The sequence below is a fragment of the Poecilia mexicana genome, unplaced genomic scaffold, assembly GCF_051168715.1.
Source record: "Poecilia mexicana isolate PSO_F unplaced genomic scaffold, ASM5116871v1 scaffold_14, whole genome shotgun sequence".
Lineage (NCBI taxonomy): Eukaryota > Metazoa > Chordata > Actinopteri > Cyprinodontiformes > Poeciliidae > Poecilia > Poecilia mexicana.
The window spans coordinates 405,801-420,602 of NW_028263383.1; the positions used below are offsets into that span (position 1 = coordinate 405,801).

The 14,802-nt window shown below is 37.3% G+C and overlaps 1 protein-coding gene and 1 long non-coding RNA gene across 12 annotated transcripts in view; one reads left to right on the forward strand and one right to left on the reverse strand.

The window, feature by feature from the left end:
- LOC148155417 (uncharacterized) overlaps positions 1 to 14,802 on the forward strand; it is a 354,212-nt gene that overhangs the window by 55,574 nt on the left and 283,836 nt on the right. The window lies entirely within an intron of this gene.
- LOC106914852 (seizure protein 6 homolog) overlaps positions 1 to 14,802 on the reverse strand; it is a 50,315-nt gene that overhangs the window by 25,075 nt on the left and 10,438 nt on the right. Inside the window, exon 3 of the mRNA XM_088012480.1 lies at positions 5,440 to 5,632. Within this exon, the coding sequence (XP_087868606.1) occupies positions 5,440 to 5,632 (193 nt within the window). The remainder of the gene's footprint in view (positions 1 to 5,439; positions 5,633 to 14,802) is intronic.

The window sequence follows — 14,802 nt, forward strand, 5'->3', positions numbered from 1 at the left end:
AGAAAAGCATCTGGACCTACTTTGTGATTTTTATTTTTCTCTTTTAAGATGATCAGAATAGGCAGTAGCTTCCCGTTTCCCCTGTGTATGGCAGGTGACGCCACCTCTCTAGCCAGCTGCTTTAAATGGAAGAGACCAAAGTAGATGGGATTCAATTATTTCCGCCATGTTGATTTTTTTTTTTTTTTTTTCAAAAGTCAGGAAATAAGCTTGCTCACCTCTATAGTCAGAGGAATGAAGAAACGCTTTGGAAACCAATAAAACTGTGACTAAGAAGTGGAGAGATGGAAGTGAGCTTATCCTACCAACTCTCAGAAGAATGGCAAGAGAGGATAAAAAAAAAAGTCTTCAAACATTACTGTCAGACATGTAGCAGAAAGTTTTGTTCAGACCTTTACCTGAGGGAACTATAATTATGGATGGCTATCCGTAGCAGTATCCATGCACAGCCACGATGTTCTCACATGAACCGTATGTAAAAGATAATGGTGAGGAGATGTGCTGAAACTGGTGTCTCCTCCTTTATTCCACACCCTTACGTACTGTCTTTGCATTAAACATAGAACGCATCTTAAATCATGTTCCGAGTGTCAGGCACACTGCTGATGTAATAGAGGCATCCATCAGTCTGTCATCACAGAAAGAGCCAATGCTGTAGAAGATATTAATTACCTGGAGCTGAGAAGAAACCTCTCCACGGTTCTGTCTCCTTTTCCACGCTTGTCCGGTCACATTACTCACAGCCCATTCTAAAGGACAAGGTGATATTCTGCTTACGAAGCAGAGAAACGCAAACTGAAAAATCTTCTGTCTCTGACATTTTTATTTTTTCTTAACAAAACTGCCCATTGCCTTTTTTTTCATTGTTGTAGCTAAATTTGCAGCACCAACATAAATTTGTACCATTTTTTTTTTTTTTTGTCAATGTTGCACTCCTTGCAAATATAACAGCAGAGAGGAGTATTCATGGTAATTTGATTTACAGCTTAAGAACTTAAGAGCAACCTGTAAGAAGTTCTCTTTAATTTGCTGAAGCTGGTGATTTATTTATTAGTTTTCAGCTTTTATAAGCCTCTGCAATGGGGATTTTATATGTCTGTATTTTTTTGTTTTGTGTGTGTTGTGTTTTTTCTTGAATTGATGTTATGCTCAATTACAGTATGTTAACTGCCTGAGTGTTTTTGTTTTTGTTCTCCCCGCCCACAGCAAAGTATCCTTGGACCTGGTGCTGGTCTGTCACCCTGTCCTCTTTACCCCCGGCCGGTGAAGCCAGATGGCCGCCTGTCCTGACCATGGATCTTTTAGAGGAGTTTTCCTGTTGAAGGACAGGAGGTGGGAAGAAAAGCCAATGTGAAGATTTAGTGCAATCTGTTGGCATTTTGGTTGTTGGTGGACAACTTTTTACAAATTGATTTGTAAAAATCAATTAATCCTGAAGATATGACTTGCCTGTCTGTATTAAATTAAATTGACTGTGCTGGAATAAAGTGAGTTGCAGTAAATTTTAGTTAGATTTTTTTTATATATATATTTTTTTTCTGTAAAGGGAGAACATCAACATAACAAGTGATACTACTACAAGCATTTAACCTTTTTGAAATTGTATCCCATTACAACCTGTAACTTTTCCGTATTCTATCTGCATTTTACAGAGCAACATTAAGTAATAAATAATTGTGAATAGGTTTGAAAAACCTACTTTCAATTATTTAAGAAGTACAAATATGAAAAGAGTCACATGCATGTCTATCAATCACCCCTCAGCCAATATTTTGTAGAACTAAGTTTTCTGTAATTACCACTATCGGCCTTGTGGGGTTTGGCTGTCTTGCGCCCCCCTAGAGACAAACAAACATTTGTTCGTTCTTTGTTTCTGGACTTCAACAGGGACATACTAGCACATGAATATTTCTCAATCTAAACAAAATGGTTGTTGCTTTGGCCAGTGGAGATTTTTGATGTAAAGATATGACTCTCCTGACCTTAAAAGAACTCAGAATAAAATAAAACAAAAATTGTAGTTATCACTTTCAACCCTATGAAATTTTCTACTGCTTGTTTGCATGCTCAGTCAGTGGAGATAGCGGGCTGCCTCACGGCTTTAGTATTGGTATTTGATTTGAAGCTCCTCATTCTGATGTAAATTTAAAACCTTTGATTAATGATGAGTCTACATAAAGTGCTGCTATGTAAAACCTTTACTTTTATGTACGGTGTGGGGAAATGTTTGAGGTACAGAAGTAGAAAGAACAATGACCCACGTTGGCTGTCCGTTTAGGGAATGTTGTCCTTCTGGAAGGTGAAACTCAACGCAGGTGTCGATTATAAAGGTTTTCTTTTAGGATTGTCCTATATTTAGATGCCTCATCTATTCAGTCAGACCAGTTTCTTGTCCCAGTCGGAACAAAAAAAAAAAAAAACCCTCCTTGTTGCATGATGGGGATAATGTGTCCAGGATATGATGTACTGTCATTAAAATAAAAAATAAGAATGTGCGTTCAACTGAGGTCCCTTTGTCAGATCAAAAGTAGTTTTTGAAAATAACAACTCTCAAGTAGGTATGACTCATGTTTTTTATTAAGCTCACATTTCTGCATGAAAATTACATTGTTTATTGGTCTAATATAGTATTATAATATTAAATGTCATTTGTTTCATTAGTTGTAAGCAGAAATTCATCACAATAAACACAAATAAAGGCATGCATGAAAGCATCAGTCTGTGTGTAATTAATCTACATAATGTGCTTCACTTTGTGGATGTAGTGACTGAAGTAAATGGACTTTTTAATAAGATTCTAATTTATTGATTTGGTCTGCACGGCATTACTTTGGGATGAGATGGTGCACATTACAGAACAAATGAAGTAAAAATTCGCAGCGTTAGCCAAAGGCAGTTTTTCATTTGTTGTCCCTGTTACAAAGTCACAACGTTAAAAACAACTTTACCCCGAGATTAAATTGCACCCAGGTTGAGACTTAACTAAATTAGGCAACTGGTTGGATTCTGTTTTAGAGGTGCCAGAGTAAAAGGGCCTGAAAACCAATTCATGACACATGTTTCGGATTTTTTTTAATTTACCAAAAGTATACTTTCAGTTCCCCATATGACACCATTTTGTGATGAAATTCCAATAAATCACACTGATATTTCTGGCTCTTACATGATGAAATGAGCAACAACAAAAAAAAGTCACTTACATGAAAGGCACTGCAATTTTCAAAGGATTAATGGAAAAGCAAGCTAGAGTTGTAAGGGTGAATAATAAACCGTTGCATGTAAAATTACAGTGAAATAATACATGGATTTTGACATCAACACATTTGTCACTGTCCTATTGGATCACATTAAAGACTTACTCTTTAGATATTTACAGTGAAATACAATTTATCATCATCTGTCCATAGCTATTCTGCATCACTACTCATAGCTTGTGTAATCTGTAATGACTTGTCACTGTAATGACCTGTCACTGTCATCATTTGGCCTAGACCACACAATAATATCCACATAACCGAGAAGGGTGGATTCATCTCACGTCAGCGCCAATGTTTAGATGCTTTATTTCATTTTCTAACTGACCAAAAATGTCCTATTAAAGTAGAGGAGCGAATGCTTTGTACACTGGCTTCCCCCCATCAGCTAAAATCGATGGGGCATGTAATTGGTGGTCGCTTTGTGTTATTGCTAAGATAAACAGACATTGTTAGCGGCACAGAAGATCAATGTCATGCAAAAAACAAGGGACGGTTGTGAAGAATGTATGGATCATATTTATAGAGATTGGGAAAAGAGCAACTTTATTTCTGGCGACACGGTTTGTACTCTTGTCGTCGTAGTGCTGGATCACCACCTTAGGATTCACTCCAAGATTTATGATGAATAGCCATGTGGGAAAAAGCCTTTACATGTTGTTTCCTGACTTTACAGTATAGTGTTGCTACATTCTTACTGTACATTGCATTATAGTACAGATGAGATCTGCGCCTTAATAATGGCTTGGCTTTAATTTAACAACTTCAGCTTTTTTTTTGTTCTTGGCTCAAAATTTATATTTTTGTATCAACATAAAACTTTTTTCTGGTCTATTGAATGTTTCCATGTATTGATTTGCCTCCAAACTAAAAGGAGCAGTCAGAAAGAAAGAAAGAAAGAAAGAAAGAAAGAAAGAAAGAAAGAAAGAAAGAAACCATTTGAAGCACTATCTTTAAATATTTCCCTGAAACCTGCTGACACCAGTGAGCAGCTTCGAATATTTGACATTGGTTGGTAAAACAAAATATTAAAGAAAAAAATAATAATTTCAGATTAGAAAAACATCAAATATTGTATCCAATCAAGAATCTTAACTTCTCTAAAGTAATCAAATCGCATTGGATGTCCTCACCAGGTAAGATTTTGATTAACTTTTTTTATGTATTAGTAATAATATATTAGTAATAATATTCGTAATGATATCTAAGCCCAAAATGAAGGAAGAAAGAAAATAACATTTTCTCTAAGATCCATCTGCACACATTATAAGACAAACTAGCTGTTTGCAAGTCATTTCAGCAAAACGTAAAGAGGAGGAGCAAGGTCAGGAGGATCAGGATGGAAACTCATGGAGGGCTGCAGCTGTATGTGTTCAGAAACAAATGATGAAGTTGTCTATGGCTTAGTCAACATGTCTGAATCTTTTAGCAGCGTTCTTGACCTAGTTATCCTGTGTTCAACAGGTGTTATAATGGCTTTCCTCCATGTGAGATAAAACATTGTTTGCTGTTGAGAAACACGGATAGGCGAGACTCCAGCACCCTGAAAATCACTGGTCAACATTTGTTGCAGTAGCAAATAGTACGTCTCTGAGCTGAGACACTAATTCCTCCTCGGTATCCTGGGTTAGCCGGAGGTCACGCTGCATGTCACAGGATCAGATGTGAAGAAAAGCAAATCAGGTTCACTGTCTATCTATCTATCATCAGTTGAAACGGGTGGGAGATATGTGATTGTGTGAGGTGGCTGTGCATTTTAAAGTCTTTTCTTTAAATGAAAAATCAAACATCAAAGCATTATTTTCACACGGTTAAATTTGGCAAGCATTTCTGACAGTTGACAAAATGTCCACTGTGCAGTGAACTGTACCACTTCATTATGTCTGTGGCTCCACAAATATGATGTGATAGCTGAACAGAATTTATTGCTTTTCCACGTAGATCCTGTGGGAGTATTATGAGATAAGCAGACACTTCTCTACAAACCGAGTTAAAAATAAAGTTAACTTTTATGTTATTGCACTTTCCAAAATCAATAAGTGGTAAAAAAAAAAAAAAACTGCAAAATTTTGGAAAAAGAAAAAAAAGGTTGCTTACAAATGCCTAATTTTCTATGCCAACCTGTTGTGAACCAGATGAATATAACAATTGTTGGATTGATCAAATTTGAATGGACTTGGCTCACCTTGGTAATGCAGCAGGAGGAATCCTGAATTGAGCCGCTGATTGCCACGGAAACGAATCGAGATCTGGTTGCTCCAGCTGCGCAGAACAAGGCCCCTCATCAGCACCGACTCATTGGCGAGGATGAAAGGTTCTTGACCACCTGTGTCCTCCACTGTTATCTGCTCTCCCTCCATCACGCTCACATTTAGTACCTAACAAACAGATAATAAGGTCAAACGTGTGCTTCTTAGCCTGGAATTGCATGCAAATTGTAGGATAGCAGAGTACAAGTAAAAAGGCGTATCCTATAACTGTAGTCTCTTATTTTTTGAAAGTAAATATTTGCACACAACCTGCCTTTTTTCCACTCTGAATAAAAAGTCAGACTAACCCTTTACTTTCATGTTTAAGGTCATCTGGGATGATCCAATTATTTCTGCTTGCTAAGCGCAAGAATAATGTGAGATAATTTTCTTTTATTGTTTACTTCAGATTGTGTAATCTACATAAAATACTTACTAAAATGATTCTTTCCATGGCAGGTCTGGGTTTAAAGTAATCTTTTAATTTTAAAAACCTGCTTTTTTTTTTTCCTGGCTGGAATAATATCAACATTTCAGAGCAAACCGGTTGGAGTTCTGACTTGAACCTGATTATGAATGTATGCATTGAGCAAAAGATTAGAGCGATGGTAAACAGCCCTTCCAGCCTTAAACAACTTTAAACTCATCATCAAAAATTAATCGGTGGAAATACAGTATTACAAGATGGTCAACAATTATAATTGATTATCCAGAAGGGTATGGAAACTAATTCTTCACATGCTATTTTTGATGAAATGTGAAAAGAAGGTAGGGTATCATTTTCAATCTTAATCTGCCAGTGGTATAGATAATTTTGGCTGTAACAATACACAGTTTATAATCCCTATAGATAATTAGGAAAAGCCCAGATTATGATGCTGCAGCTTTGTGAACTTCTTATAGGTTAATTCACAGCATTTATGGATTAGATGCTTTTTAGGGCAAAAAACATGAAAAAATCTAATGAAATCAAGCAAAATATAATGTGCAAAATTGCTGATTGTCACAGCTCTGGTTCATCCTTAGGTAAACATTTCTATATGCCACAATAATCCGTTCAAACGATGTTATGCACGAATAAAGAGCAAGAAAATGTCTCGCCAAGTTCAGTTCAGAAATTAGATGAATTCTGTGTTGCGGTGTTGAAAAGCCGTGCTGAAAAATGTGTCCGTCAATCAGGGGACAATAGCGAAAGATTTTGTGACGAGGCTGACTGAAGCTGATAAGAAAAAGTCATTATCTGCAGCGAAACAAGTGTTGTTCTGCTATCGGCTGAATGGCCACTCAGAAAAGAAGAAGCCGTTACTCCAAAAGCAACAACAACAGCAAAAGAACAAAACAAACAAAAAAAAAAAAACATGTTGCCGTTTGAAAACTACCTCAGAGACATAAGCTTTAAGTTTTGGAGACATGTCCCATGATCCTATAAGGCAAACTTTTATCTTATGAGTTAAAGTTGATAGTTATATTTGGAGGGAAAGAAAGGTGAAACTTGCAAGCCTGAGAACACCATCCACATTGCGATGTGCATGTGGACACTTCCCAAAATAGAAGTCACAACGAGGAAACAGCTTTATGTGGAAATACCAAAGCATTATCTCAAGCCATCGGCCAGAAAATTAAAGCTGGCATATAAATGTGTCTTCCAAATGGGCAAAGAGATCATACATAGCAGAGAATTAGTTACAAAGTTGTATTTTGGTTTGTTTATTTTTGGAGAATACTGAAAAAAAAAATGAATTAAGGGGTGACCAACAGTTCTATCAGGAGGCCAACATTTCAACTAATCAATCACACAGTTTAAAAGAAAATTCGACTAAATAATAAGAAAATCCATGTAAGCTTCCAAATTTGATTTTAAAAACAGACTCATCATTCTGGTATTTTGCAGATATAAATCATTTTATTTTGGAAATCCTAGCTCATATAAACACTGAGGGGGAAAAAAAGTGATTTGATGCGTATAATTGAAAAAAAAAAGTTTCTCTTTTTTTGCAAGCAAATAATCGCAACTTTGCTGTCAACAACGCAAATAGACGCCTTTGCATCTATGCTCACCCTGAACCTTCGGCTCGCACAGATGCTGTTCTATATATTAGCACTCGTTACTGCACATCTACTTTGCAATCAAGCCTAATCTGCTAACATCGCTGTGAAAAATTGGGTCACCTGCTGAGTTAGTTTGCACACTTGCCTCCCAACACAATTACAGGCGGGAAGCATTTAGTCAGTTCTTCTTGCTAACCCCGCTGCCAGGCTGTACGCGGTTTTGAGTAATTGTAGAATCTGTCTAGGTCATTCCACTTATGGTTTGTTGCACAAATGATTCACCCTCTGTGCCTGTAAGCAACTCTGTCAGCTCTGCTTTATGTCTTCAACAGGTTGAACAGCATCTGCAGCTAAATCTGGTGAAGGAATCTCAGGAGTACGGCATGTAGTTAAACTGTCGGGATAACAGAGTGCTGACACCCTTTGCAGCCGCATCTCATTTTTCCCTGTAGTGCAATAAACTAAAGCTGCTAATTCAAGAGCGGGTCATAATTATTTTCTATATGACAAAGGAAAATGCTTTCACCTTGAGTTTATAGGGATTTTCTTGCATTAAAATATAACCCACCCTTGAGTTTTTTCCCCTTCGAATCCAAAGCGATCGTTTGAATTGTGTATGAAGTTTTGAGTAGGAGGGAAACAACTGCAGAAAAGCCCGGCGCACTTGATTTTCACTGCCTTTATTAATAACATTTCAATCATGGATAGATCTTCATCAGTTCAAACATCTGGACGGCAGTCACACACACACACACACACACACACACACACACACGCACACACACACACACACACACACAGATTATAAGCCTCATCTCATCTCAAGCAGTTCGTTTACAGCTACGCACTAAATGTTGAAGTATTACCAGTAAAAGCTGTGATGATCTAGTGTGGCGTTATTATCCCATCAAGGATAACACCAGCATACATTTTGATGCTGTGATTATCAGTAACCAGTGTTGGGGGCATGTTTAAATTACATTATAATTTACATTATAAATTACATAATTATAAATCGTATGTTAGCCAGGGACAGTCATGTATATAGAAAATACACAAAAAAAACTCCAGCAAGCTATTCAAAGTAAATGCAAATGCATTTACTTTGGTTATTACTATGGTTATCTAGTACACCCTAAATAACCATAAAAAGCAAAAATCCTTGTTATTAAAAACATTATATTAGTGATAAATATTGCGATTGCCGCCAGCAGCGTTTCTTCATTTTGATTATTTTTTTAACGATCTTATAAAAATATTTACCTTTGGCTATCAGGATTTAACTTTTTGCTGTGTGGAAATAAATTTGACCACATTTATGTGAACTATTATTGTATAACTTGGAAGTCGTAACAAGCAGCTCTACCGAAAAACAAAAGACAAATCATTGGTAGAGTAACAGAAAAGATACAACCGATTTGTTAGCTCAGTGAGAATAGCACGACTGCTGAAATAAAAAGGATACGTTATGGGGGGAGATATTTGCTTATTTTACTTTTTAAAATTATTTTTCATGAATTTAACCACCAGTCATTTAACATCCAAAATATTTAGTCCAATCAAACCTGACAAGAAAATCTTTAAAACGGGCTTTAAAGCTGATGTATTTTCAACAAAATACATACAGGACATTTTGAATGAGAGAAGGCCTTATTTTTAGAAAAGCTTAAAAACCACAATATATGAACAAGTGAAACATTAGCAAGATTATTAAAAGCTCCTTATTTAAAATAATATTTAGGATTTTTTTTTTAAACTTTTGAAGGATTTCCTAATCTCCCACGGTAAAGTTGTGATCCCAATAATACTGACTCCTGAGCTGAATGTATCATTTTATGCCTGGTTATGGTGACTGTGTATCATAATCTTTTTCACTAATACAATAATGTATTTAGCAAGCAGGCTAACTGTACATCTGCACTATAAACGTCTTGATTTACTTCAGTTTTATCTCTGATTTTTATGTCTGCAACCTCTGAGAGAATGTGTATGCTGAACGCTGCTCCATGTTTAGCCGCTCGCCAGCTGCTCTGTTTTCTTTTGGGCTCTCAGTCGGATTTTAGACTATTCTCTCTGTTTAGCAGCTGCCTGCCACAGCCATAAACAACATTAAGAGTTATGAGAGCCGTAAGCCGTAAAACAATGAGTCGAGACACCGGTGCAAATAAGCGGTAGATTTTATTTTGTTTGTTTTTTCCGTTCCTAAAAAAAAATAAAAAAATGTACAAAATACATCTATAAGACCTTTTACAGGCGAGTGAATCTGATTATTCTTTGGCAACATTTGGACCGCTGGGAAGAAAGGATCTGAAGCCCCATCATGGCCAATTCAGCCATATCTTTTTCAAAAGCCTGTTGAATTCCCGACACATTCTTAAAGCCGGCGCTGTCATCGGCAGTAGGCTCAGGTATGTCACGAGGCAGAAAAGGCTTGCCCTCCGTAGGGCTGGAGTCCCTGAGGAAATCTGTGAGCAGAAGTATTAGAGCACCGGCCCGGAAAAGCTGAGACAGTGGTCAGGTTGAGCGCGGTCCACAATGTTGTTGGCAGCAAAATGAAATTTGGTCATGTAGGCTAACTGTCACTCAGTCGAACGGGATTTGCCAGCTGAGCGCAGGAAGTCTAATGGATGCTGTGGGACCGAGTTTAGAGGTGACTTCTTCCAGAGTGATTCATGAGATCAGCAACTTTGATTGATTTGTTTTGTTTTAATCACCACACTTGAACACAAAACAGCTCTCCAGAGGTTTACTTGTGCACAGTTAATAAAGAAAGCAGACAACCATGTAGTATAGGCATTTGTGTTAGAACGATATCTGTCAAAATAGAAAAAAAAAACAAAACAACAGCTTCGTAGTGAATAATAAGTGGCTGCTTCATAATTTTAGAATGCAAGATATTACATCCCTCAAGGACATGGCAATGACAACGCCTCAGGCGATTTTCAAACGTGCTTTTTTCCCCTCCTCAAGTTTATCCAAAGAACTTCATTGTTTTGCACAAAAAAAAGTTGTGTTTCCTTCTTGCTTGGTATTTAAATTTAAAAGTTACCCTCTACAATACAAGTCTACAATATAAATAACTTTTAAACTTAAAATGCTCAACAAAAAAGGCTGTATATTGCAGACAAAAATTCAAAAATATTTAAATAAAGCATGCAAATTGGTGGAGTTAATCAGGCTAATTAGAAAAATCACTGAAAAGCCACTGAAACTTATGTTTTTAATTGAAATCAAACATTGTTGAGAGAGACGGTGATTAAAACTCCGACTACATCGTGATAAAGACTGAATAAAAAGAACAATCCTTTGGAACTTTGGCATTATAAGGTCCTCATCTTAATATTATCTTTCTTTGGACATATCTTTATATTCCAATGGGGTACATTTTCTATTTGAACAGTTTTCAGAATAATGTAGAGCAGCTTAGAGATTCTAATATTACTGACGAAATAGACAACATCCGAATTTAAAGGCTTCAACAATTCAGTGTTACAGACAAACTAGATGGTGTCGGTTTGATGAGAAAGTGTTAATTTCCATAACAACAGTAAGGCTGGGAAAAACAAGCTGCAAACAGTACAAAATACTAAGTGCTCTGTCTCTTTAAAGACAGAGCATTTAGCAAATAAATAAAGTAAAGGTCTGACGTGGACTTTTTAGACTTGAAGTTAATTAAAGATGATTGGCGTTCCAGTGTGATTCATAAAATTCCCCCTGTCAGTCTGTGAAGAAATGACTCCCACCTGCATCACTGAGAGATGTTTCATTTTTCAGGCTGCGTGCTACAATTATGTCGTTCTATCCATCGGTTTGCTTGCCAAGTTCCAAAATGTTTACAATGTGTCTGCAAAATCCTGCTACACTAATTAAAACTGCATTTTTTTTCTCCCCTCCCCCACCAAAGAAGTTTTAAAGGAAAAAGGCTCCCGTCTGTCAAAAAGTATTACACCGACTCGGACAAAATGAAGGTGTTTCGTCCAGAATTATTGTCTCTTGCTGTCACAGAACTGCACAAGCCTTTATTTTTCCCTGCCTGAACACCTGTGATCATCTGATTCCAGTGCCGCTCCACTGACTCCAGCTGGTGTGCAACTCCGAGGCCTGAACCAGCGCTGAGACGTATGAGCAGTAAATCTTTGGCTCTGAGAATTCTGAAATGATTTTATGGTAAATTTTTAAGCTAAAGTTATCCATTTCCTACTTCAGAATTGTGTCCAGAGCATATAAGTGTTGTAGAGCTGGAAGCGCCGTTTATATACCTAAAAACAACAGAAAAAGGAAAAAAGAAGAATATCTGCCGTTATGCATCCATCTAACCTGTGGACACAAAACAACAAGCTGATTTATTTCCAATCTTTTTTCCCCCCCAGTGCCTAAAGAGAAACCAAAAGTCTGCAGCACCAGCTGTTGGCGTCGTCACCCAAGACGACAGAAAACGCGGCATGCGGTGTCTCCTGTTTCGGCGAACCTCTGCTGTCCATTAGATTCATTTAGAAGTCACTCATTCAATCTTGAATCATTTTAGACCAGACTTTATTTTTATTGTTAAAATCATTGATTCTCTCGCCTTCTCAGTTTACCCGTAGCAGACTGGGCTTGCTGCAGGGGCAATCTACTTATTAATTCAAAATCAAATGACTGCGTGAATATTTCATGTGCTCTATGTAGCTGTACTTAAGAGCCTTTAATTGTTAAAATACCCATAATTACTTTCATTTGTATTTGATGCAGTTATTCATTAATTCATTTCCATTCTCTCCACTTTTATTCTCTTTCTGTGTTTTTTATTCCCTGCAGGGAGACAGTGGTGCTACTTTTCTTTAAACTGATGCCATAAAAAATATATTTTGGATGTGATATATACATATGTGAACACAACGCAATAAGATACAATTAAAGGATGGTCAGTTATTACTTCCAAAGGGAACATGTCTTGTTATTGAAAGATGCATTGATGGCTCAGTTGTGTTCTACTGGGTTCTGTTCTTAATAAGGACTCATCCAAGCTACTTAAGGATGAGACACGCATTAGTAAGCCTTCCAAGAAAACTGGATTTGTTTTCTGCAAATCTACATGTTTCAAAGAAAATAACACCACTGATGTTTGGTGCAAAGTGCACCTACATGTGCAGTACACTCCTTCTGTCTGATGTTTTTTTTTCTTTTAAGGGATAACAGAGACTTTAACCCCTTTTTAAGTTTTGACGTGTTACAATCCAATCTTCAGTGTATTTTGTTAGGCTATATAGGATAGGAAAATTATTTTTATTTTGCATTTAAAAGTCAGACAACTGGCAATGTCTCATCCTGAGCAAGCATAGGGCGACCGTACAAAGGAATAACTCCCAAGAAGAGACTTCCAACTGAATATGAGCAACAGTCTGCTGCAGTCAATAGGTTTTTGAAGAAAAACAAACAAACAAAAAAAAAAGGAAGCAAAGCACTTTCAACAGGAAACAAAATATGTATAGCAGCACAAGCTCTGTTTGTGGAATTACCTAAAAAAAAAGTGATATACTTTAACAGACAATTGATGAGCCAGTAGATTTATGGGATGAAAAACAGAGTACACAGCAGCCGTTTCTTCTGCTCTGTCCAGGACAAAGATAAGGTCAAAGACATAAATTACTGGGCCAGTTGAATCCTCTATGGGAAAATAGTTATTTGCAGCCATATGTCTCAGTCAATGTCGTGCTGTGATGACAATGATAAAACTCTAATTGATTTTTCCAAACCTCAATCTACAGCATGGTCGGGATTGTTACTTTTACTGTAACTACTTTCTTAGGAGCACAGTTGCTCTAAAGCAACTTTACTGCTTAGTATAGTTGGTGTTGTTTTATAGCCCGTTTAAAAGCAGCATTTGTTTTTCATTTTTTTTGATAGAGTCATGACTTCAAAAGTCTGTAATAAGTTTTGCAGTAATTTCTAACAATTACCTTTTTTCATTATTACAATTAACGGCACAAAATATTACGTCCTTGAGCCTGATAATCACTGTGTTTGTACTAAACTGAAAAAAAAAAAATACAAATAAAAATTATACAATGAAGAACAAAGAGGAGAAAATCCTTGTTGTGCACATTTACATTTTTGTTTCAGAGTTCCCCTCGTGGATGATATCCTGCGTGCGTCACAAATAGCTTCCCTCGCACTCAACGAGCTCAAACTGATGGAGTATCTGTGACCACAACGTTTACATATACCAGGGAGCCTCATGAAGGATAGGTGAGCAGATAGTGTACAGGGAACATTTGGACTGATAGATAGTTCAGCCCCAGAGGGCCCTATCATCTGTCATCCACCCTGGGACATGTCAGTGCTGCCTGCAACAGCTGTCCTGCCTCAATTATGAATCATTGGCCATGTCAGGAGACCTCAGACTACCTTATCTACGCTGGTACTGCTGCCAAATGCCCTGAGGGACTTTTTCCTCCTCAACATCTCCCACTTACACGCACACACACCTACACACACACACACACCTATGTTGTGTGTGTGTATGTGTGTATGTGTATATACACACACTTGTCGCTCTGGACTGTAATGAGAGGCAGCTTTTTGTAAGCGCAAGAATCTCTTCCTCAGCAGACACATTTGTGGGACCAAGTATTTGGCTGAGCAAGCACACTTCTGCACCAAACCACAACTTCATCAGTGGATCCAAACACTGTGCTGTTTCGTCCCCCGGAAGAAAAAAATAAAAATAAAAAAATTGTTGATGTAAGACAAAAATGAGTTATTTTTTTTTCTCAAGAGAGATTTTTCTTCTTCTTTTTCAGCACCTACAAAAGAAGAGAAAATCTGAACAATGGAAGAAATGCGACACTGTCCTCCAAGAAGAAATGATTTCACTTCGTGTTTTCGGCTTCGACCGAGCAACTCTTTCAAACGTCATTTTTCCGAGGAACTAATCAAAACTAGAAAGTCGAGAGGGGAGAAGGTCATCTTCAGCCTAAAACCGCAGTCTTTCCACACAAACTGCTGCAACAAACACAAGATCCTGCAAGGCAGCGGGACAACAGGCAGGCCTCCGTCGGCACAAGAGGCACAGAGCATGAAAAGAAAGATATTTCAAGTAAAATTTCAAAGACTTGGAAGCATTTGCAGGATTGAGTGCCTTGGTTTCTGAGTAAGTCCCATTAGAACTGCTGCAGAGGAAGAAGTCTGAGATTAAACAACCACAGATATGAAGATCCTATCCTCTTCCAAACAGAAAGCCGCCTGGTCTGGCGTTTAATCTTGACTAG